This window comes from Hirundo rustica, chromosome 13 (genome assembly GCF_015227805.2).
Source record: "Hirundo rustica isolate bHirRus1 chromosome 13, bHirRus1.pri.v3, whole genome shotgun sequence".
Lineage (NCBI taxonomy): Eukaryota > Metazoa > Chordata > Aves > Passeriformes > Hirundinidae > Hirundo > Hirundo rustica.
In genome coordinates this window covers 8,601,465-8,626,887 of record NC_053462.1, presented here as the reverse complement: position 1 = coordinate 8,626,887, position 25,423 = coordinate 8,601,465, and the positions used below count along the sequence as shown (strand labels likewise).

The 25,423-nt window shown below is 38.9% G+C and overlaps 1 protein-coding gene across 2 annotated transcripts; it reads left to right on the top strand.

Moving 5' to 3' along the window:
• The first annotated feature begins 112 nt into the window (after window positions 1–112).
• Window positions 113–25,423, top strand: SCG3 (secretogranin III). Of its 2 annotated transcripts, none has more exons than XM_040077561.2 (12): window positions 113–233; window positions 925–977; window positions 1,521–1,566; window positions 1,661–1,876; window positions 2,914–3,056; window positions 4,155–4,316; window positions 4,639–4,816; window positions 6,624–6,740; window positions 17,881–17,964; window positions 18,562–18,690; window positions 20,685–20,753; window positions 24,864–25,423. In XM_040077561.2, exons 1-12 carry the CDS (start codon window positions 149–151, stop codon window positions 24,980–24,982), a joined length of 1,401 nt encoding a protein of 466 aa, XP_039933495.1. In that variant the 5' UTR covers window positions 113–148; the 3' UTR covers window positions 24,983–25,423. The 2 variants fall into 2 exon arrangements, with proteins under 2 accessions (XP_039933495.1, XP_039933494.1); XM_040077560.2 differs by having other exon boundaries at window positions 20,685–20,765.

Here is a 25,423-nt window from a genome sequence, read left to right as displayed (position 1 = left end):
TTTCTGCGGGCGCGGGGACGAGGGGCCGAGCCCCGGGCGGAGGCTTCCCCGAGCTTCAGCACCTCGGGGCGGACAGCGCCCGCCGGGCCGGGCGGCTCCCGCGGGCGGCGGTGCCTGGCAGGCCCCGGCGGGGCTGCGCGCTCTCACCATGTTCCTCGGGCTGGCGGTCGCGCTGCAGGTGCTGGCGCTGCTGGCGAGCCGGGGGCACGGCTTCCCCAAACCCGCGGGCACAGGTAAGCGCCCGCCCCGGAGCCTTCTCGCCGCTTGCCGCGGATGGGGAAAGTTCTGCGGGGTAGAGATAGAGGATGGTAAAAACTTTCCTTCCACTTGGCTAAAAGCGATGAGGTCCTAAAGCAGCAATATTCCTGGTGCAAGACACCGATCGCTGAAGCTGCAATCTAATATTAAAGTGAAGGGATAGGTGCTGGTAGAGGGAAAAGCTCTGAATTTTTTCAATCTTTTCCAAGCAATCTTTCCATCCATTCTACAGCAGTGTAGAAGCAAGTCTTTGCTTGCTCCCTGTCTCCCGCGGTGTTCTGGATGGAAGAGATTTTTAATCTCTTGGTTGTGCCAATCCGATTATTGCTATTTTAGTCAATCTCCTCCAGCACTTTTTTCCCCAATTCGTGAGTTTTCTGAACAGAAAGACATTGCTGAGTCTATATCAGTGTTTCTGTCTTCTGCAGAACCTCTCCCTCTGCCCCAGTCATGCTTTGTTTAAAGATTTGACTTTTTTATTGTGTTCTCATTCTTCTAGGAACGCTGCAATTTTATTTGCAAGAACTAGCAGTTGGCATCCTATTTAAAACACCATGTTTTATGGGAGAAAATTATAAATTAGGAAGAAATGTGCTGTCTCTTTGTAGTTGCATGTATCATATAACTGAGTGTATATATATGTGTATGTGTGTGTGTTTATTCTAGATAAAGCTATACACAACAGACAATTAAGTGTAGAAAGACCTTTGGAGGAACAGGTGAGTGAAATAAAAAATATTTACTTTTTTTAAAATTTTTTTTTCACAGAATTCCTGTAAATATTTTTAGTCTTTCAGGTACTGGATCCATGAATATCATGGATGACTAATGAATGGGTAAAAAACAGATTTGTCAATAAAGTGATTATTGATGGGGTTAGATACAAAATAGGGTTTCAATAATTTTTAAGAACTGGCATACAGACTTTCACTGTCCAGCATTCTAAAAGCAAGTTGTTAGCTCCAATAGCTCATGTCTTTGATGGTGAATATAGCATGAGCTTGCAGTGAAGAAGCGAAATGTAACTGGCTTTTATCTTAAAACAGAAAGTCTATTGCAGCTTCTCATAATGTCTGTTTCTGATCAGAGGATGGGTGGTACTGATGAAAGTGCTTATTCCTGGTCTACTTATTCAGGCAAACTTCTTACTAAGAGTGAAAATCAGGCATTAAACCTTCTGCTGATACTGATAAATTAAGAGATCACATATTTTATTCCTTCTACCTGTTTGCTCTTTTGTTTGCTTTATTTTTATATATTAGATTGCTGAAGCTGAGGCAGACAAGAATAGGAAAATTGCTCCCACAGGTAAAATATCTTTCCTGGTTTTATAGCAATATTCATAATGGTATTCAAAGAGGTATAAGATTTTGTGTTATGTTGATATTGATATATTTTCCAGAAAATAAGCCAGAGTTCAGGAATTATTCCTTTGTTGATGACCTGAACCTGCTCAAATCAGTAGCAGAAAGAGAAAGGAATGAGAAGGAGAGGGAGTCAATTAGAAGCTCTTTGTATGAACAGCAACTGGCCATTGATGATGCAGACTCCACCAAGAACCGCAGGCTTGTGGATGACTATGACTCCACTAAAAGTGGGATGGATTATAAATTCCAAGGTATTCCATAATCATCTTTCAGTGACTTCTAGGTTAGATTTCTCTTGCAAACTGATTGCCTTCATGAATGTTGTATTCACCACTAAACATGAGCTCTATTTGTTACCGAAGTGCAGTTTCAATTATTTCCAGTTGTGGAAGCTTGTTGTATTACAATTAGGTTTTTGAAACACAGTACAAAAGAATTGATCTTAATTTTAATACACTTCCATGGGGAAAAGTCTAATTGTGTAATTTGTAATGTTTTTTACCAATTTAGATTTGATGGAAGGAAAATGGGACATATTTTTGAATGAAAATATATTTGTTCTGGTTTGTGAGGAAGAAGCACTTCTATATGCAGCTAAATCACATATATTTTTTCAAAATATTATGTGCAGCTTTAGATAATTCTCATAATCAAACCTAGGAGAAATTACCAAAGGCCAAAGAATACTTGCCTTTGCTACAGTAGTAGTTAATTGACTTGTAGTTTAAGTGAGTCCTCTGAGAATTGTAAGCAGCATTTAGCTCAGGATATTGTTAATTATATCAAAGTGTGCTGATCACAGAACAAAGCTCACTCATAGTATTCCCTTTCCCATTGTCACAATGATACCTATTTGCCGTAGGTAACAATTACATAATTAAAAGTTAATTTGCTGAAATTCAAACATAATCGTGTGGCATTTGTCATGGACTGTTTTGATCTAAGTGGCCATACAATGAAAGTAAATACCAGGAAGACAGTAATAAGTGGATATGGAAATTGTGCCAATATTTTTTTAAACAGGAGAGGAAGCTCCTAAACTTCATCCTTGCTCTTTCAGAAGAGCCAGTCAGAAAGACATTTTTCAGATGTGGAAAACTGACACAAAGAACTTCTCCCTGTGACTGATTTAATGTCTTGTAAAGTGTGTATCAAAGTATATTCCTAATGTGTCTAAAAATGTAGTTTTGTTCTGAAGAGAAAAAGAAGTGGGCAGATATTTTTTACGAGAATTTAATCTAAATTAGTTAGGATGGTCAGCACACAATAAAACTTGTAATCCTTTCAGACGATCCAGATGGCCTCCATCAATTAGATGGCACTCCTTTAACTGCTGAAGACATTGTTCAAAAAATTGCCGCAAGAATTTATGAGGAAAATGACAGAGGAGTGTTTGACAAGATTGTTTCAAAACTTCTAAATCTGGGGCTAGTAAGTATCTTGGCAATCATCATTTAACTGTTTTTTGGATTGGATTAATGCTCTTTCAAAAAACAATTTGGATGCAGATTTTGTCTGAAGAGAGTGGGATTCGGGGTCTAAGCAAATTTCTGGAGCTATTTGGGCTTGCTGGTTAAGCTCTGCAATAACATTGTTGTTCCTGTGATGTCTTTGCAACAAAATAGGCCAAACTGCAGAATGTTTCTGATGTTAAAAAAACATTCACTGATTGTACTCCTCCCATGTCTGTCCTCATTTTCCTTTAATTTGTCTTCTGATTTTCACTGAGTGCTTTTCTATTATTAATTTCTTTTCTATACTTAAGGGGGAAAGGTCTAAACTCCTTCCTATCCACCTAATGCTAATTAGTGTCATCAGCAAACACATACTGTTGCTGGCTGGTTGAGGATATATTACATTACTGATTTTTAGGAAGACTGGATTTGTCTCTGACCTCTGGATGTCTCAATGGCTTTAGCCATTGCCATTTGGGATCCTTATATTTAAAAATACTCACCTTATCTTTTGAGCACTAGATTTTGCAGTTGGGTATTGCACCCCAATGATTACAGAGGGAGCTCTGGGGCAGCTGCATGGGAGAGTTCTTGTTCAAGTGACAGCTGTTATGAAGCAAAGAGAAAACATTTTAATGATATCATAGAAAGTTGTTTGCTTTTTTCCCATTCTATATTACTGTATTCTGTTGTAATTATTCAACTGTTGTCCATAGATGTGTTGCGGAGCATGTGTATTTTTTGCAGCTCCATCTTTCAAGCTGGACTTACTGTGTTAAGTCCTAAAGAGGTTTGGTTTGAAGGCTGTAGGTATGAATGGGTGAGATTTATGTGTACACACATATTTGATGTGTATTTCTATGTATACATGTATATGAGAGTTGTAGAGGTAGACATGTTTACATGTCTGTATGTATACATGTATGCACACACACACAGAGGTATTACACCTGATTTCTTTGAAGCAAACACATTGACAGCAACCTATTTTCATGCCAATATCAGGTTTCATATTGATGTTTGATCTACACAAGGCACAGTATCCTATAAGTACTCTGCACAAATATTTTAACAGATCACAGAGAGTCAGGCCTATACCCTGGAAGATGAAGTGGCAGAGGTTTTACAGCAGCTAATTGCAAATGAAGCAAAGGATCGTGAGAAGGAGTCTGAAGATTTTGATTACCCTGCCAGCAGAGCAGACAGTGATACAAAAGAAAAGCAACAGGAAAAAATGGTAATTTCTTAGCTAATAATTTTGTCTTGCTTGCCAAATGGTACTAGTACTGCATTCTTTAGGGAATAGTCAGTTCAATCTAGAAACAAGACGTGTTCTTAAAGAAATCCTGTCTGATAGAAAAAAGAATCATGAGTTACTTTAAAATTTAAGCCAGTTGTCAATTGAAATAACTTTGAGAAAATAGTATAGTCTTCACCTTGCAATTAGGACAATGATGATGTGAGGTTGTGACAGAAATTTTTGCTCTATTAACCCTATCACCAAAAGCAATGTGCTTATAGATTTTTTTTTTATTATTATTATTATGTCTTATGTGGAGACACCAAGCAAATCTGTTCAGGATAGTTTCATTAACGGAGAAGTTGATGATACACTGGATAACACGTGGTCATCATCTAATGTGTTGGAAAGAAGAAATGAGCTGCCTTCTGAAGATAATTTCGAAGACCTCCAATATTTTCCAAATTTTTATGCGTTATTAAAAAGTCTTAACTCAGGTGAGCTTGTCATGTGATTATACAAATATTTGGGAAAAAAATATTAAAAATTAAGATTCTCTGTTTTCTCCTGCTCTTTTCCCCACAACTTCCCTAGCTGCAAGAGACCATGTGCTTTGAAAATGTTCTGTAAGATATATAGCAGAAACGAATTTGATTAGTGATCTTGATGGCAAAACACTGTCAGGAACAGCACTCAGAACTGCAAAGAGTGTGACCTAGACAGCCCTTCCCATCCTGTGCTGAATGAATTCTTTTCATTCCCGTAAGGACATGATGAAAAACTGGCAAATGGTTTTCCCCAGAGATCTTTCCAGTAACATCCATGTCTTCTAAGCCAACAGAGATACAAGTAGGCCACAGTAGAATCCTCACACTGATGGTACCAGTAAATGAGTCTGAGCCTCCCAGCCTTTCCACAAACCACAGGTTTGCTGTTTATTGCAGTGAAAGCTCTGCACGTCTCTCCCTATTCCGGTGCTGGACATCACTCTTATTGCAGGCAAGATTGTGGCTCCTTGCCACAGCCCTCTGTCAGCACCCTCTACACACCCACTCTCTGCAGCCACACACACACTCTCTGACTTTTGGAGGGATGTGGGGAGGCTGGTATTTGGTAGATCCCTTGCCCTGCAGGAGCATTAATATTGCTTCAAATGGTCCCCATATGCACCTGAGTGGAGAGCTAAAATGAAATGCCTGAGGCCGTATTTCGCTCAAGTCCAATCTACAAACTTTATATTCTTCCTGTTCTTTTTAATTTTCCCATGGCAATTCTGCATGCTAGTTCTTCTCCTTTGTCTACTCACAACACAGGCAGGCATGTTTGGTTTAGCAGGTTATCAGGCAAACAGAACCAGGTCCACTGGCTGCACATCTCCTGCTTCATGTGTTCACCTGTCAGGTTGTGTCAAGCTGGAGGAAAGGGATTCGGTTGCATCCTACAGCTGTGTGTTAAATTGCAGCAGCAATAAAAAGCCTGTTCAGCAGCTCTCCAGAGTGGCTGGCTCTCTGCCAAGGTTGGGAGTATGTTTCTGACTGTGCCTGACTGACAGTGCCCCTGGCTCTGTTGGGTCCTTCAGTGACAGCCTGGGCAGTGGGGGGAGCTTGTGTGACTGATGGGGGGGTTTGACACCGCTAATGCAGGAATAGCAGTAATATTGTTCAGCATGTAAACACAGTGGGAAAAGAAAAGCTAAGAAGCAGGTAAGTGTGGGCAAAATTTCTTTATAAAAAATAAATTTTTTTTGTATCCTATTCTGAAGTCATGATCCTCCCAGCCATGTAATGCTTGTATCCCAGTATGCAAGTCATGGACTTGTGCACAGTAACAACCTCATTTGGGACACTTTCTATTTTTGTCATTGATTTTGTAGGAGGATGTATCTCTTTCATACAGAGCCAAACTGATCTACTAAACAGCTCACAAACAAATAAAAGAAAAATTATAGACTGTAGAAAACTCTACCTATATCTGCCCTCCAACCATCAATTAGAACTGTCAGATCACTCCATCTTTGTGTGCTTAGTGTTTTTAGCTGTAAAATGGAATTAATACCATTGGCCTTCCATGACACAGCCCCTCAAGACAAAAAGCTATAAAGAACCAACCCCTCATGTTTTAAAGTATATTCAGCTGTACTTTGCAGGAACTGTTTAAAAAGAAACATATATGAAAGTTCTCATTGCTAATCCAGCACAGCATTTTCTCTTTTACTGAGTAGGTCATTCTTTATGCATGAAGTTTGCAGAACAGTTTTTTCAGGTTGCCTGAATCTGACTAGTTTTGCTTCATCCCTTCACACAGAGACAGAGACAAAAGAGAAAGAGACCTTGATAACTATCATGAAAACCCTGATTGATTTTGTGAAGATGATGGTTAAATATGGAACAATCACACCAGAAGAAGGAGTTTCCTATCTTGGTGAGAGTACATACTTTATACAACTGTTATTAATGTGTGTTCTTCCTTTACCAACAGTGATAATTATCTTCTCATCTTCCTTGGTCTTTCAGATCTGTTTCAGATCTGTTCATTGAAAATGCTAAATCTACACTTCTAAATAGATCATTTCATACAGCAATGCTCAATTCCATACTGCTTTAATATTTCCATCTAATGAAGGAAAGGTAATTTATCAGTTGTGCATTTAGAGTATGTGAAGCACAGTTTATTTCAATTACTTTATGTCAGGGGAAAATGAGGGATTTCTCTGTTCTATTAAAGTGGGTTAAGTACCTGCATTTCCCAAAAGTAATCCAGCACTTCATCTCCTTTAATCTGTCACTGTAGGTAGCTGGACTAGATGGGACCTAATGCTAAGGGTGTATACCAAGTGAAACTCCTTCCATCTGTGAGGGGTGTTACATCTTGGCAAAGGAGTAGATTTTGAAGCACTCTTTCCTGGATCCATTTTAGAGTCTGTGGCTATGTAGGTTTTATAAAATCGTTACCATTTCCTGAAGAAGGAATTTGGAATGGCCAGGTTTGTGTCTCACACACCTTTCCTGGCTTTGACAAACTCTCTTCCATTCACTGTAGGCAGTCTGTCTAGTTAAACAAGCTGACCTACAGAAGAAGGGATCATCTGCACAAACTCTGCACAGCCCTTTCATTTGTCTGAAGTTTTTGTGGTCTGTATTAGTCTGAATAGTTTTTGTTTGTATCAGGGCAATTTCTCAGCTTCATAAATCAGCCTGTCACAGAGAGAGGACTGGCAATGGTCTTTACAGGTTGCAGATTCTTGATTGATGCAATTGTTAATGTATGGATTGATTATCAATTACTTGCCTACAAAAGATCCAGTGAATCATGACTCACATTCAGTGCATGACTGCACCTCCTCTCTAAAGAATTCATGATATATCTGACCAAGGCTATCCTTTTATTTGCTGTTAGAAATCTCCTTGAATTATGGAATATTTGGACAACTTATGCCCCAGTCCAGCTATTTATTTCTCTGTCTGCCAGTACATTTAAAGAAAGATGCAAAGAAAGTGGTTTCACTGTCATTCTAGAAATGAAGATATTACAGCTTGATCAGATATTGCCAAAGTTAATAGGCTAAATTCATCCCTGATGCAAGACCATGCAAATAATGGAATTACACTAGAATTGCATTTTTCCTGCTAAAAGTCAGGGCAGTTGTTCACATTGGCGTTTGTTTGAGCAAGCAGGTACTGTAACCCTGGAAACAAATTGCAATGATGACATAGTACAGAAGGCAAGGATTAAGTTAAGAGTTTGAGAGGTCTGATTTCGTCTGGATTTAAAGTAAGACTATCAACTGATGTATCCAGACTCTGCCTTGCAAATGAGTGATTTATGCAGAGATGGATTTTGTGTTCCATCAAAGCAAGTTACAGTAGTGGAAAAAGCTTTCTCATAGATTCTCAGGTTTCTTCTGTGGTGTTCTTTTTTTAGACTTGCTGTTGAGAAGTCACTTTAAAGCTGACCTTCATTTATTGAGCTGATATTCTCAAATACTTCAATATTTCCTCATCAAATGGAGGAAGAGCATCCACAGGAGCATGTTAGCTTCCTGCACTATTCTTAAGCATGGTAGCAATTTTATTGCCACTCTTACTCAACTAGAAGTTCTATAGTCTGTAATAGCTGGATAGGTACTTGTGTGTATCTTCATGCAGTTTGGATTAGGGGATTGATACACAGCTGTGCTTATTTCCAGCAGATAAGGGAATTAGTATGAATATCTGTCAGAGAGAAGAATCAGTGTAAAAAATTGGCAGCTTTTTGTTGTTTCCTCAGTCTATAATCAGTGAGCAGATTCTGTGCTACTTGGTGGAAAATACCTACTGGGTCTGTGCAGAGGGATTACATCCTCTCTCCATTTTATTACAGTAGGAAACTGCCTAAATTAATTTTCCCCACTCTGTGACTGAAGCCATGCGTAAGCTATGCCTCTGAATTATACATTCAAAATAATAAATCATTTACTGAATCAAGTCACAAGGTGCAGCTTTTTTTTACTGTCACAGGGGTGCAGAGACAGTGAATTTGAATGCATATACCAGTAAAAGCTGGCTTGGCATTTGGAAACCACAACATTATGTCATCATCATTGTATCTTACTCCAGGGGAAAGTATTTTGCTGCAGCAGTGGCTGACGTTATTAGGTTTAGCTATAAGCTACAAAGGGTCTAGCTGCAGTGTGGTGCAAGAAAAACACAGATGCACATACACGGAAACACAAGGAGTACGTTTATTTTTTAATACATATATTCAATATTATGTAATACATATTTAAAAGTTTTCCATATGCTAAATGTAATCTGTAACAATACAGAAAGCCCAAACCTGCATATTCATATATATGAATGAGGAGAAAAATAATGCCTACCTTTTACAGTACGTAAAGCTTCCAGAGCTATAGCTCTGGAAGCATAAAAGAGCCTGTAACAAACTGTTAGAAAATGTGTGTTCAGCTAAGGTCACCTTATTTGATAATTATCCTGTGTGGCAAAATTCCACAGTTTTCTATCACTCTTTGCTTTTTTAGCTGTGAATGCCGTTTCAGGGAGCAAATTCTTCTGTGGAGTGAAAGCCTCATTATATGTTTCTAGCCTGTTCAAAGGTTTTCAGAAATCTTTCTAGAAAGACCATCTGCCCTCTGAAGATTGAAAGCTGTTTTAAAATAATGTTTGCAATTAAAAGAATGGACAAACATTATTTGGTACAGAAAGCATAAGGTAGTAAATTATGACACAGGATCTCGGGAGCACAGGTGGCTTGTGAATTAGATCTAAGTGTGCTATTAACTTATCCACCTTTGGATAAGCAAATGCTGCCCGAACAGCTGAACTGCTCTTGCTTGCCCCAGCCTGCCAGAGGCACAGGCTGCTCTCCCTGAACAGGCTGAGTTTTGGGAAGGGCTTGGGACAGTTGCTGAAATGATGCTGCTGCTGGCAAGGGTGCAGTGACAGCGGGGAATGGAAGTGTTGGAACACTTCCACGTAGTGACCAGCGGAAAGCAGCAAGATGCTTTCAGAGAAGTTATGAACTGATTCAGTATAAAATATTTCATTATTCATGGCATTCATAACATTTATGTTGCATAATAGCTGATACTTCATGCAGAACCGAAAGGACAATATCCTTCACAGTGCTGAGTGCTTCAAGAGAAAAATAATTGTTTGAGCCAATAGCAAAATTCACTTTGATTTCAGCAGAGCACAACAAGGCATGCATTGCACAGTTACTTGTACTGTTTAAATATTAGTTTGTGAGTAATATAACACTTTTCTTCATTTTCCTTCTGTCTGTTGAGTAACGTGATGATGGAGATTTACTCTGATTGCCTTTCCACCAAAACCATCTATAACAGACCAGAAAAATATTAAGGAAAAGCTTCATCTATACCACACAAAGAATTTTTTGTATGACAAGTGACTTTCCCTGCATATGCCAGGCTATCTAGCTAGTTTTAAAATGAACGCATATCAGTCTACTACCATCTTGATAAAAGCTCTATTTATATAATTATGTAAAGTAAACTATAGTTTTGTAATAGATCTATTTTAATAATATTGTTGTCAGCTTAGAAACAGGAACAAATAGTTTCTGCCAGTTTGTTCAGATACAATCTCCCACCAATAAGACCAAAATAATGAGTGATTTTTAGAACCATTCTAGGAAATATTTGCAATTAGAGCCTTGGGGCCATAAAAAAATACAGCTTTCAGAGATGATAGAAAAATTCTTAAGAGGCACCAGTATATATATATGAACCCTTTTTACACCGTAGATTAATTATATCCTCCTGCTGTGTGCTGTTTACAAGAGTAGGTTTGTAGCAAATTTATCCATTGCCACCCCAACCAAGTGAAAGTATGTTACGCAATAAACTATTACCCTAAAAATGCAGATTAGTTATGTGCACATTATAGCCTTGCGTGGAGTTCTCATTTATTGACTAGCACATATAGCACAAACTTCTGCCATCAGTACTTCTCTATGTCACAGATACATCTGTGACATAGAGGAGTACTGTATCTTCCACAAATGGAGAAAAGAAAGGGGCTAAGAACTGGGAAGAAAATGAAGGACTCTGTCGCTTTGCTCTCTCTGAAGGGGATCCCACTTTTTACCTCCTTGTGGTAAAGAATTTAGACTACTGGAAGCACAGTGTGGAACACACAGCACACAGCAGACTGGTTGAGGAGAAACCCCTCCCCTCATTTAGGAGGGAAATAGAGAAATCATACCAGCTGCTCAGTGTGCAGTGTTTGAGTCACAGCTGCCTTCTTCCCTAGACCAAACCAAAGCCACCTCTCATACCTTCTCCCTTTGGCTCTGACTCATTGTCAGAATCCACCCTGTCCCCCGTGACTGAGTAGGAGATTGTGTTGGTTAGAGATGGGCATGAACAGATGTCTCTGTTTACCTTTTCCACCCTCATATGATTTGTTCTTCATGGACAACATGGAAGAAGACCAAGCTGCAGGACACAGGAGCAATGGGAGATGGATTGTTCATGGGGAACTATTGCCAAGGAATACGAACACACATTAGTTTGCTCCTTTCTTAAAGAGCAGCTGGGGTACTGTTTTATTCCAATACTGTCTTTTAGGCAGGCTGAGGCTGCATGAAAGGGGAAGGAGAAGAGGCAGAGAGTCTCCTATGCTGATTTTTGACATGTCCCTGCCTCTCCACGCTAAGGAATATGAAATAGCTGTTGTGCCTGTCACATTCACTCTTGGTACCTCCACAGCTCCACTTCTGATGAAGGCAGAGCTCAGTCATTTCCCCATTGTAGGCCAGTGCACAGTAGACACAGTCTGGCCTTTTCATGTGAGAGGAGAACTTGTTTGAATAATGTCACTAATGCCCGAAGTTCTCATCAGCACAGATGCTGCAGGCCAAAGATCTGATCCTGATATTTGTTTAGTTGGCCAAGAACAGGCAGAGAGCCAAGAGTGTGAGGCAAAGTGCAGATCACAGCCCACACTGGCATCATCTTTCCTCTCCTCGCTGTGACCATAAGCTGAAGTTCCCTGATGCAGACTGTGATTTCAGAGGGTGAGCTGGAAGGTGCTGCTAAAGCAGAGCCAGAGGCTACAAGTGGAGTATGGACATTGTCATGTGAAAAGCCTTTCATACAGGGAACAATTCATGCATAATACCAACATTTTCTTTTTAAAAATCCTTTTTCCCAAAGGTCTCTTTGTTGCTACTGTAGATTTTCTTCATAAATATTAAATTATTTAACAAATTTTTCCCTATATTAATTTTCCTTCTGGTGATTTTCCTTACGCAGTATTTATCATGTGAATGATGCATACAGCTGCCAGTGGGAGCTATTTAATTTCAGGCAGCTCTTTTCTCTGCTATTTATTTTTTATCTGATGAACTAAGGTCACACAGATGCCAGTATACTGTACTATATCTGAAAAGTAGAAATCAGAGGTACCTCAGATGGCAAGAGTGGGGTGAATACAGAGGAGCAGCAGTGATTCTGTAAAGTATATGCGAATAGTTAAACCCAAGATGAATTTGCATGGAGATAAGATAAAATCATGTGGGGACAGAGAGTGTGCAGAGATCTCAGGCAAGACTGGAATCTAGGAAGTATATTGATTACAGACCCCACTGCACCTTTGTAGCTGTTCTTTCTGTAACTCCCTCCATGTCTATCCCCTGCTGCTCCTGCATTTAAACAAACACATGCATGTGGGTTTTTTCCCCATTACTTAGATCTTATCTCCTATTTTCCCCAGTCAGACTCTCACTGTGTAATAAAACAAATGGGTGGCTATGGCGTGAAAAGTCTGTGACCTCACAGTTCTTGAGAACCAGGACCACTACACACTGCAGGAAACTGGGCACCACCTGAGGGTGGCATTGTGTGTGAGTGCGTAGTATATTCAGTATCCACAGGTTCTGAATCTTCTCAGATATGTTTTGGGAGAGATCCAAGAGTTTAGTATCACTAATTGCTTTTCCCACCACATTACATGACTATCAAATCATGTGTTCAAGAATCCAAACAAATACTTAAGTTAATTCCTTTGCTTATCACTAGCTACCATTTAAATTTGCAGTTATTTCTTACAAATATATTGCCTCTTCTTCCATTTCCCTTCACTCTCTCTTCTGCACTTCCCCAACTGGATGGAAATCTCCATCTCCTCATAGTATCTTATTTGACAGATATATTGCTTGGTTCCTGAAAGTCTAGGTTTTGCATCCTCCCAAGTGGTTTGTGTTTCTAAAGGAGGGCAATGCTTTTATTTTTTCTCACAGTATTTAATAGCTCCAACCGCCTACCCCCCCCACACACACACTTTCTGAACTCAGTGCCTCTCTCTTGACAGTTGAGCACTGAGACACTAAGTTGTGATTTGAGATGATTATGTGGGTGTGGAATAAAGAAGGTGTCACTGAACATTTAAAACTCCTTCCCACTCCTGCAGGAGAGGCAGCTCTGTGCTGCTTCAGTCCCAAACCATCATGCTCGTAAAGGGCATGCTGTGGATACACATAAAATGTGTGCTCAGGCCACGGAGCAGCTCCAGGATGGGAAAGGGTTAGCAAAGGACTGCACTGCACAGCTCTAAGAGACCTGCTGTAATGCAAAAGAAATGTCTGTGGAATGTTAGAAGGATAAATCTGAGAAACAGCCTGTGAGGTACGGAATTTACTAGAGGTGATAAAGGAGACTTAGTCTGAGCTATGTTTACCTCAAAGCACATCTCTTTAATTGTGTTTTACTTTTGGAGTTGCTTTTAACCTGATTGCCAAGTGATACCATTACTGTCCGAATTTCAAATCACTCTGACCGTCTCACCTGTAATCCCTTTACAAGTGGTGCCATGACCTGGGATTTGTCACCTGACATGTCACTCCTCATGGCAGCATTAGGCTTCAGACACTCCATCACAACAAATCAGTCAAACAGGAAGATTCAGAAAGAAAATGCCCTGTCTTGACATGTAAGGTAGGGAGCTAGAGAGCAGCGGGAGATTTGCAAGGCTGAGAGCCATCTGCAGTTCCACAATGGAGGGATTTCTCTTGTTTGTCACAGTTTTAGTAGTTTATGTGACATATGCTTGATACAGCTATAGCTGACCAAAGGTCAAACTCTGCTTTTGGCTGCACTGGGGAAAATCCAATGGATATGGACAGTTCTTGGACATGCACTTGTCCAAAGAATTAATCAGATGTGCTCTTCTTACAGAATAGTCCCAAACAAATGCTGAGATGTCTAGAGATTTTTCACAGATGGAAAATGGCCTTGCAAACTCTTAAGGATCATCTACTTCAGGAGACAGAAAAGCCCAAGGAGAACTGTGGGTTTTTAATGCCTGAAATATGTGCATCTCACACAAGCAGTCATCAGCACAAAGCTTTCCAGCTGAAACAGTTGGGGTGTATGAACTCATTAAGTGAATGAATTTTTTAGCTAGCATTAAAAGTGATCTCAGATACCTTGATGATCCCTTTTCTACTTTAATAAACACAGTGTTTTTTATGCTGCTTGAAAACAGCAAAGCAGGTATTTCTGTGGAAATTTAATTGCCCAGAATCTCAGCTTCAGTCAATTTGATGAGGATAGAATGTGAAACTGCCTCCCAGGTACAGGACAATTATGAAGAAGAAAAAACCCCTTCCAGGAAAATTTGCAAGAGTCTGGAAAACACCGTGAATCTTGAGAAAGGTCCATGTCAATCTTCCATCACCAATTCCATTAAATACTCAGATGGATATATTAGTTTCTGCCTCTCTAAGAACAAAGTAATTTAATTTGTAATAGTTATCCATGTAGTATCTTTTCCCATGGGTTTAGATGGTGATAGCACAGTACATTCTCCCAGAGTAAAGATAAAACATTCTGGTTTTATGAAGTTCAGATTTTTGGATGCCCAACTTGAAGGACTTTAGAGTTTCAAAAGTGCTGGAAATTTGCATTTTCAGGTGGAATTGAGAGCATCTATCAGTGTGTAAGGAACAGGGCCTAGAATGTCTCAGAAAGCCTACTCAAAACAGAAGTCCTCCTGCAGCATGGATACTTGAGTGAGTCATCCCAGATCAAAGAGCAAGTTAGAAAGTGAGGCAAGGCAGAAACAAGATCTGGTGACTCCGAGTGTCTGCTTGGGTGATGAGATTATCCTGCTCCGTGGAAAGCTGCCGCCAGGCCATTGACCTATTTACCAGCGTAGGTCACTTCCATTAGCTCAGTAGTTATTGTGCTGTTGTTTTAATTAGTGCCATTTCAAATAAGTGGCCAGCTCTGTGGAAAGGTCAGTGCCTTTCTAAGCTCTTCCTCTGTGCAGATTAGGTTGCTAAGGAAACGACACCGGAAAAGTAATCAATCCTTGTTAGACCTGCGCTAGGACAGGCGGTTGTTTAGCTGCTGGCCAGGCACACCTCACTCAAGAAGATGATTCACTCCATCCGTGTAACTCAGAGCAAACACTGCTCAGCCCTGGCCTAGCCACACATGGCAAGTACAAACATGTTTTGAAACAACACCAGCTGTTAAAGCATTAATTTTGAAGCAGAGCAAGGGCAATAAATCCTGTTCAGGAAGAACTGGGATTATCTGGCAATACTCTCTCTAGGGTACACATGTAGGCACATCAGAGAAGCCCCTCAAACACGGACTCTGTCACTCAGGAAATACGGCTCATTAGAAATGTTCAGATCCATGTTGATATGCCTTCCAGCTGGCAAGGTAACTTCAGCACTTCTGTACAATGGAGTGCCTGTTAAAAGGTCTGTCTTGTAAATTTGTCCACATCCTTTCTGACAAAACAAAGCTCTGAAAATGGAACACAGTGGTTGTCGTATTCAGTCTGGCTTCAGTGGCAAAGCTCAGGTCATTAGTAGTCATCACTGCCTTATTACCCTTCATGGGGCTGGAAAGCAATTCTGTACTCATGATAGAGAACTCACATGAAATTGTCACCCAAATCAAAGGGCTCACAGAACTGTACAGTTCCTGATGCTATTTATAGATGTGAATAAATAATGGAGGAGTATAAATTCCATTGCCAGCAGTAGCACGTGCTGTATGTGGATATGTGTACAATTTTCAAACACTACAATATACTGATAGAACAAAAACTTTTGGAAATATCGGTGTCAGACATTTAAATCTAAAGATGTTTCGGCAGGTTATAAATCTGTCTCATGGTGGAGTCTTTTTGTTTCCTGATAATAGAAACTTACTGCCTAAATGCAGACACTTTTAAGTAGGAACATGAAAGGCACTTATCAATCAATGAACTTAGATATGTGCAATATTTTAATTTTTAAATACTTTTATTTTTTTAAATACCATGTTTAGATTTAAAATTAAGCTTAATTTAATACCATATGCTGGATTAAGCTCCAAAATCAGTGGCATTTTTGCATTTGCACGGATTAGTGAAAGAGAATAATCTATTCGCTTGAGTTTACAAAGGATTTTTAATCTCTTAACTGTGTAATCTTATCCTGAAAACTGTCTTTTGCAACAGAGAGATCCTTATATTGCTGTTGAAATACTAGTATGGTACTGACTCAGGATGAAAAATAGAATCTTAAGATGAACTGAAAGGGATGTTTAAGGTCCTTTCAATAAGCTTTAGATCAAGTGATTAGTGAGGCATCAATACCCCCACTATAATTCTGGCTTGTTTTTTGTTTCACCAGGATGTCTGACCCAGCTTGTAATGCAGCCCAGACCTATTTTGTTTAGGGCATATGGGGCAAGGTCAGAAATCACATTAAAGGAATATGTACCAAATGAAAATATTCACAAAAAACCCTATGATGTGATGTAGACTTGGGAGGGTGCAATCAGGCAGGGTGCCAACAAATACCGCTTACATTTTATTTTATGTAAATAACAAAATATAGAGGATGCAGACAGACATGTGATTTCTCATCAGATGGAAAGCACAACTGCTTGTGGTGATCTGCCACAAAGAGAAATATGTTTGCTAAAAAACCAGTCCTTGTGTTTCAGTGTGGAGTATCTTTCTAATGGAAAAAAATGCTCCCAGCTGATGGATAAAATACTGGCCTTATATGGAAAATGTGATTTAAAATATTATTAGCGTTATTATATCTATTCTGCTGCAGTTCCTACATTGCACACTGAATATTTCAGCTGTTTATATAAAAGGAATTTTGACAAATTTCAAAACTATGTCTCTCAAATATACCCAGCAACAAGATAGTATATATGAAATTTTGAATCCATGTTTAACTGAACCTTTAAAAAGCTGATAAAAGGAAGGAAAATTCTACACTATGTGCATAATAGGACTGAGGAAACATGGCAGGTTGTATGGTGACCTGTATTTTGAATATCTACCAAGTGTGGTATCAAAAGGACTTCTTTTCCCACATAAGCATACAATGTTTGTATCTGAAACATCCATCTTTATGAAGAGATGCTTTTACTTTCAAATTAGATTAATTCAGCCCTAAAATTTGCATAGAAATACATTTTCTAGTCTTCTAGAGCTGTATGCATGGCCACAGATGCCTAGTTGGTTTTCAGGTAAATGCTTAACTTCAGCAACTTTACAAAGTGTTTGTTTGCCTGTTTATTTCGTCTAAATATAATTTAAAACCTTTTACTAGACTTTTTCTAATGAAGCCATATAAAATCGAAACACATAGGCAGTTTGGCATAGTGTTTTCCACAGGATGAAGCACATATTTTATAGTCTTGTAATTTTTGTGAAGTTAATTAAAGCCTTTCATTGCTTTCATCAGAATAAATTGCTACAGATAATCATCAGCATTTTGTGACTTACGTGTCTGAAATATGGAATATGATGCACACTTTTACTGACTTTATGGAGGTTGGCAATATTTGGTACTCTTATGGTCATGATTCGGTCGTTATTTTTTTTTAAATAAGATTGATGAATATTCCATATAGCTATTTGTTCTTTTAGCACTGGCTCTGCATTAACTGTTCAGGGGCGAGGATGAAGGCTGTTCTACTTACCATTCAGACTGGTGTTGGGGAGAATATAGTATGGATTCTGCATCTTATCCATTGAAGAATAACTGGGGGTTGGTTTTGTTTTGCCCTGATTTCTAGAAAACTTAGATACAATGATAGCTGAGCAGACAAAGAAGAAGCTTGAGAAGCCTTCCACCAAAACCAGGACAAAACTAACAGCAGGTACTTACTCTACAATTTTCTTTCATGGAATAACACTTTTTTTAACCTATTCGGTTAAAAGTCTGCTAATTGTTTTAGCTGCCAGACTGCTTGTTAAAGCCACAGTCTCTCAAGGACCTGCACCAAGCCATAGTTCCGTTGTCTAAGCACACAAAAATAAAGAGATTTTCACTTAATTGTCCAGTCTTTGAGAAGTATATTCACTGTCTTTTTCTTCATGGGAGTCCAGACGTTACACATACACAAAAGCAAGCTGTGTCAGTGCTTTTTCATACTAAAATAATAATGAAAAAGCATTATTTGTCAACTTTGAATGTAGCAAGTGCAAATTTCATAGAGTTGTTCTCTGCACAAAATGTGCCTTTGCATTGCAGTCCCCTGTATTCAGCTATTGTTTGTGAGAGCAGAAACAGGTGTTCCTCTTTCCAGAGGTCTGGAGTAGAGATGACCTTTAGAAACCACTTTGAGACAGGCTCCAATGAGGCTCTTCCTCAACCAGCAGTCAAAATGCTTTACTTGCCAAGATTGTATTGATGTGATTGAGAAATACTCCTGGTGCATTTGATACAAAATTGTTTGCTTTTGTTATTTCTTTAGACAAGAGTAGTGAAGAAGCAGATAGTACGAAGGAAGAAGCAGCTAAAATGGAAAAGGAATATGAAGTTTCAAAGGATTCTACGAAAAATGAAGGACAAAATGCAGCAGGAAATAGTGAAGAATCCGGAGGTACAGAATATTGCTTTTCCTACTATGTGTGCTCTAAATGATTGGAGTCTTTTCCTCTCTTTGGTGCTGATTTTCCATGGTGTTAGCATAAATATCTTCAGTCTATAGTCACTGGGAATCAGCACACAACAGCTTGATTCAGAAGTGTACTTATCTGCCAAGTTTTAAATATATGACACTACATCCCTTGCTGGGCAGACATTCACAGAATTCTTAGGCCCTTTTAGAACAATATGAAATGCAGTTCAGTGCAGTAGTGCAGAGGGATTTTGCTTTTTTGCGTCTGTGGCTTTCCAGTGAAATTGAATGGCCAAAATATTCAATAATCTGAGCGGGCCCTTTGATTTCTATAGTTTGTGCTAGAACAAGCTGGTACTGAAAGGCAATGAAGAGTTCTGCAATGTCACAATTTACATTTCCTACTGCCAGAAGTTAAAGGTTATCAGTAATTAATCTGTTTTACATCACTTTGAAAACATTACAGTAAGTTAGTGTCTCCCTAAGCAAATATAGCGCAGTAGTACAGTTATTTTTGTCATGCCTCAGATGACAAATAGTGCCACATGCTAAATTACACTGTGCTGGCTGAAGTCACCTGGGTGCAAATCAGCTGAAAACAAATCTGCAGGGAACATGGTTCCTCCTTATTGCGCTGAACTCTTGAAGGAAAATGTTTGTCGGTGCAGAAACCTTTCAGGTGTTCTTATTGCAAAGGGTCCAGCATAAGTATCTGTGTTTTGTAGTAAGTTGGTTAAACAAAATAGCTTTTGTACAAGTACTCTCTGATGGTCGTACTCTTTGGAATGCAGTATTTTTACTCAGGCTGCTCAGTAATGAAATCAGGACTGCAGTAGATTGTAGTCCATCAGTTCAGCTCTGTGGGCAGTGCAGCCACTCACAGAGGGAAGGTGACATTTTTTCCAGCAGTTTATTTATTTCAACATGGAAGAGGAAAAGAGCTCAAGGTGGCTGTCTGATTTCACAGTAAAGAAAAGCTATCTCAATACCCGTGGGAAGTGATAAATAACACATTTTTCTTGTCTCTTGAAGATTTGTCTTTTCAATTTGGCTTAGGTTTTTTTCTTTTATCTTCAGTCCATTAGCTATTTAAAAATTTAAATTGGATCAGTATTTAGTTCTTTGCCTTATCATGCAATGTGCCCTTGCTCTTTCACAGAGTAACTTACTGTAAAGTTACTGCACTCCCAGGTCAAAAATGAGGGTGTATCTAAGACTGTATCCACTTACTAACAGGAGCAGACATGCGCAGTTGGCAGTAGTAACCTTCTACACACTAATCACGCTAGGTTTTTATTCCTGACAAATGTAAGAACATTACATCAATAAAGCTTCAGCCAAGTTAAGAATTCAAAATCCATTAGCTGGAATATTTCCTTAGGGGCCTTATTAGGTAATCCTTGTACTAATTCTGTTCTGTGTGCTTTCTGGTCCAAAAATAGCCATCACTTCAAATTTCAGCTATAACAAAGAATTATCATGGTAATTTTAATACATCCTTTTTCTCAGTAAAAATAGCAACTATATTTCAGGTTGTCTTTCCAAAACATCACAATTTTTTGCTGTATGCTGCTACTACTTCTATATGGAGGAGTTTTGGTACTGGAAGCTCTCAGCCCTAATTAAGTCATTCCTTGCTATCTTAACAGCTTTTTCTTTGCTGAACAATCGTGATGATCAGAAAGCTATAGGCTGTTTTTAATCCACATATGCAGTTTCTGTGGATGCCACCAAAGTTATGTATAAAGATCAAAAAAAGCCATGATCCTAAGTTTGTGCATGACTAATCTTGCATCGGCAACACCTGCTAACCATCTGTGGGAATTTTGTCTGACTGAGTTTGACAGGACTCAGGTTTTAAACAGAAACTAAGAATAGTTTTAATCTGCCTTTCCTGTGACCAACTTCACCCAGTTAAGCAAGCTGCATCAATCATTGATGTAAGTGCTTGATTTCTCTCTCATCTTTTCCTCTAGGGAAATCTGAGGCATATTTGGAAGCAATCAGGAAGAACATAGAATGGCTGAAAAAACACAATAAACAAGGTAACAAAGAAGGTATGAAGTAAAAGGCCTTGGCATTGGGGTGGCACCATATGCATTAAAAAGCAAGTAATTTGTATTGTGTTGTATAACTTCACATTGTGTTAAACCTTAAGTAATAGTAATGTGAAGCTGTGCTTGTGTAGATTATAGCGATCATTAGTGGTGTCGGAGTTAAATAATACAGGTCATGAAAAAGTTAAGCCAATGAACATAAATTGTGAATTAGTGATTAATGTAAACTGGGTCGAATGGGCACTGGCCACAAACCCCACCACAGACTGACCAGCAGGGAGTTTGTCATGTGCTGTCCACACAGTCCTGGTGGTCTGCCTGTCACCAGGTAGCTGCGTCAGCTTTGTCTAGTGCTTCATTTCTTAGCTCATCATGTTGTTTAATTATGACTTTGTAGGTGGGATAGATGCATTTGAAATGTCTGGACGTGTCTAGAGAAGCTCGGTCCATCTGGCTAGCATGCTGCACCAATAGCAATGAGCCTTGTTACATAACCAGGGACAGTTGAGATACAAACTTATGTCAGTAGCACCATAATACATTGGATTACAGCCCAAATCAACTCAAACGACTTGTAGCTCTCACATGCAAAGCTGTGTAGAAGGAAGCAGTGACTGAAGCAGCTGCACAGGCTTTGCTCACCAGCTGTCCCACCATTTGCCTCTTCCTCGGAGGCAGAGCTGTGTGAGAGCTGCCGGCAGGGACAGAACAGCAGCAGGATTTCGCCTTTATTTCTCACAGACCTTTATTTATCCATACCATCTTTTCCCTCAAGTTCTTACATAAAACCAGCCTCCTCTCCCTGTTCTCTGCCATGGCTGTGTGTTCTGCCATCACCCGCTCTGGAAGTGAAGGTTCCTAGCCAGGGGTTCCATCCCTGGGCTATGACTGGCGCCTGGCGAGAAGGATCCTTCTCGCACCAGCCAAGCAGAGGGTGATCTGAGATGAGATTAGCCCTGGGTAATCTATCCATCTTCTTTGTGAGCTGAAGTGTGTATGAATTCCATTTCAGAGATGACTGCATGCCTACAGCCCAACACATTCATTTTCTTTTTTACAGAAACTGTAATAGGAAAGACTATAAAAAAAAATTCCCATTTCTCAAATCATTTCCACACAATGGCAGCCATGGCAGTTAGCAGCAGGCCTACATATTTGCTCAAGAGTTTTCCTGCCAATTTTAATTAATGGTTCTGTTTAGCAATGTACTCATAGTAATTAGATCTCCATCATGTGTAATTATATCTCTGTATCACACATACTGCCTGAGCAGCCCCTCGCTCCTCTTTGTAGTAATCTTTCTTCTGCACTGCTGCGGTCTGAAAATGGCTGTGACTGCAGATCAATAGCATTTTATCTGCCTGTGAATGCAGTAAGATATATATGTATCTGTGTAGATGGATTTTCATTTGCACTAAAATATCTTTATTCTCCTCTGGCAATGGAAATAGGTCCTAAAGTGAGTGCAAGTTATGACAAAATTAGAATAGTATTCTTACTCTTCTGATACATCATCTTTATTGTGCCTTTTCATACTCCTTATTTTTGTAAAATGCTAATTCAGTTCCCCTGGGATGATGTTAAAAGAAGTACGGTCAGGGTAAGCTTATCTAACCGCAAATGCATTGCAGTGTTTCTTCAGTGCATGATTAGGTGGTGTTGCTGTGCTCATCAATCATTTCTCCACTTCCAGCTGGCACCTGGGGGCTGGCAGAAAAGTGATTCTCAAAGTAATTCATGGATTAGAATGGCCAGACTTTGCCAGCCCTACTCAGGGATTGGTTTACTCACTGAATATACTTGAGGAGGTTTAGGTTTTCTTCAGGCAAATGTCTGTGGGTCCTTGATTTTTTATGAATTTCAGTAGATATTATTCATTCAATGACTAACCCTGGAAATGTTGATTTGGATTTCTGCAGTTTGGAAGTATCAATTGTCTATTAAGGAGGCTGGTAAGCTTGAGTGGCTGGGATGATTTAAAGATAAATACATCAAAAGCCTGGATTTGGGGCTCATTGCCTTTTGCGTCCAAAGTTTGTTTTGCCTGTCCTACAGGCCTGTCCTTCATATCTGGCTTGATGCTTGAAACCTTTGCAGAGCTGAGCATTTAACTGGTACATGCAAAGAGCATGTGTGGATTGTTCAACAAATACCGAGGTAGTTCAGAGTTCCGTAACACTAACAGAGCCATTTAGAAATGAAAGCAATTCCTATCATTAACTTCAATGGCAAATGGCTTGATCTGAATATGCGAGTAAGAGTTCACTTCATTTACTGGAGCTGTTACACAGCTCCATGTAATGCTGCAGCTGTTGCAGTGAATCAGCACCCAAAGCGGATTTTTCTAATTACAATAGATTCTAAATAAGTATTAGAAATTGTCAGTGATCAATTTCTAGGGCAAAAAAACCAATTAAAAATGCTCTGAAATACACAAATTAGCCTGAATTGGATAATATCATAATAGTTGTAATCCCATACAGGATGTTTAGTAATTAAACCTCCACATCTCCACATAATAATCTTAGAGTTAGAAAGAGCATTTTTGAAGTAAAATAAGCACAGAGATTTTAATATGAAAATGTGGACATTAAATTAATTTAGTATTTGTTCTTCATTCATTTCCATTCCTTGGTATCTTTCACTGGAGACCCTCATTCTGTCAACATGAATGAAATCTCTCATCCCAGTTACGAAATTGCTCAGTACTGTTTGTCCCCATTACTCATACAGGATGGAGACACAAGCAGGCTACATTCTCTTAAGTAATGACAGTAACAGACCAGACAAGAAATCCTCACCTCAGTACGGCAAACAGCAAAATTCCTGCTAACTCAGATACGGAGAGGACACCTCTGCAGGAGTGGGGAGTGTTGAATATCAATTTTCTGAATTACTCTTTTGAAATTGCCTTATGCTGTTATAAAAATGATTCCAAGCATCTTAATATCATTCTATTTCCATCCTATTTTGGTCAGCTTTTGAAACCTAAAAAGCCACAAATTCATTATTGTCTATTTTGTTAAGAATGCACAGTTTGAAAGAAGGTTCTTCCACATATTGCTCTGTGATGTTAGACATTGGACATTGCAAAATCAGTTTTAATGTATTCTGAAGGCCCCGTCTGTGGAATAATTTATACTGGAAAATTCAAAATGTATTCATTCTTGTGAAAGATATTGATTCATTTAACTTAGTATGAACCCATAAAACATAGATGTTCTTCTTCTGATTCTAATAAATTAAGCTTTATGTTTATGCAGCTAATTATGAACTGAAACTTTATTGTGTTTATGTGTGAATATATGTGTGCAGTGAATTTGCTGCCAGAGTCCCAGCTACACAATAGGTTACCTTACCATGTTATTTGAAAAATTGCTTTGCAGTAGAATTCTTTTCATGGAAAATAGTGATGTTTTCCATTATAAGAATAGTCTATTTAATGCATATGGTGTGAATCAGGCTGCATAGATGCACTCATCTATTGGAAAAGGAGGAAGGATCTTTCAGCACTCTGTTGCAGATTGACAGAGGCAGATTGTCAAAAACTGACACTAACACTGTGTCACAAAGACTGCTCACTGCAGTAGTTTTCAAACCAGAATGCTATGTTCTGTGTCAAGGTAAAAAATGGTATTATTTTTGATCTATTTTCCGGGAGTTGCTTTCATGAATTTCTACAACAATGGTAGTAAGTGGGAATTTTACTGGGATTTCAACTAGAAATAGTCCATTTAATACTTTCTTTAGATTCCATGACAGTTGTGAAAATAATATGGCACAACCGCTTTTGCTGTGCAGACTAGAACATCAAATCCCTGGACCAGAAAATGTCCTTGCTTTAGCATTTGACAGCAATCAATCAATTAAGAGCAAGAGATGATTATTCCTCTTGGATAATAAAAGCACCACGGTGTGTAAAAAGACTTCGTGCAGCTGTTTGGGGTTTTTTAATGGTTTCACAAGTTTCACTTGGAGAGAATTCTCCTCATGTTGGATAAAGTGCGTTGGTTGGATAAATTTTACAATGACATTGTTTCTTAGGTGAAGCAGTATAATGGCAATGACTCATTGTGCAAATGAATTCTTGTTTTTCAGACTATGATCTTTCAAAGCTGAGAGATTTCATTGATCAGCAAGCTGATGCTTATGTGGACAAGGGCATCCTGGACAAGGAAGAGGCTGATGTAATTAAACGCATCTATGGCAGCCTGTAAAAAGTTAGTGACTGCCAAACCTGTAGAAATCTAGTCTAGTTTCCCCCAGTCCTGACTCAATGACTTATGATCTGTTAATTTGAGGATGTCATTAGAAATGCTCTGTTTACACTGTACTGACAACTCTAGACAGAAATGAAGAGCTGTAGCGCTCCATTCATTTTCTGCATACTGGATTTTCCTACATTCACAAATCAACCTTAACACCAAATTCTGACACTGAATTTCTATTTGATAAGGTAAATATATATGTAATGCTCTCTTTGATTTATTGTTTGTGTTTGGTTTACTTTTGTAGCTAAACCAATAATTTCTGATGGAAATTTCTTTTAATGCTACATTTTTTTGCTTTCACTCAACAAGCTTTCTATAGATGCAACTATGTAAAGGGAATTATGAGAAAATAGTTCATAGTTCTCTAAATAAACTATTTGAAAATAA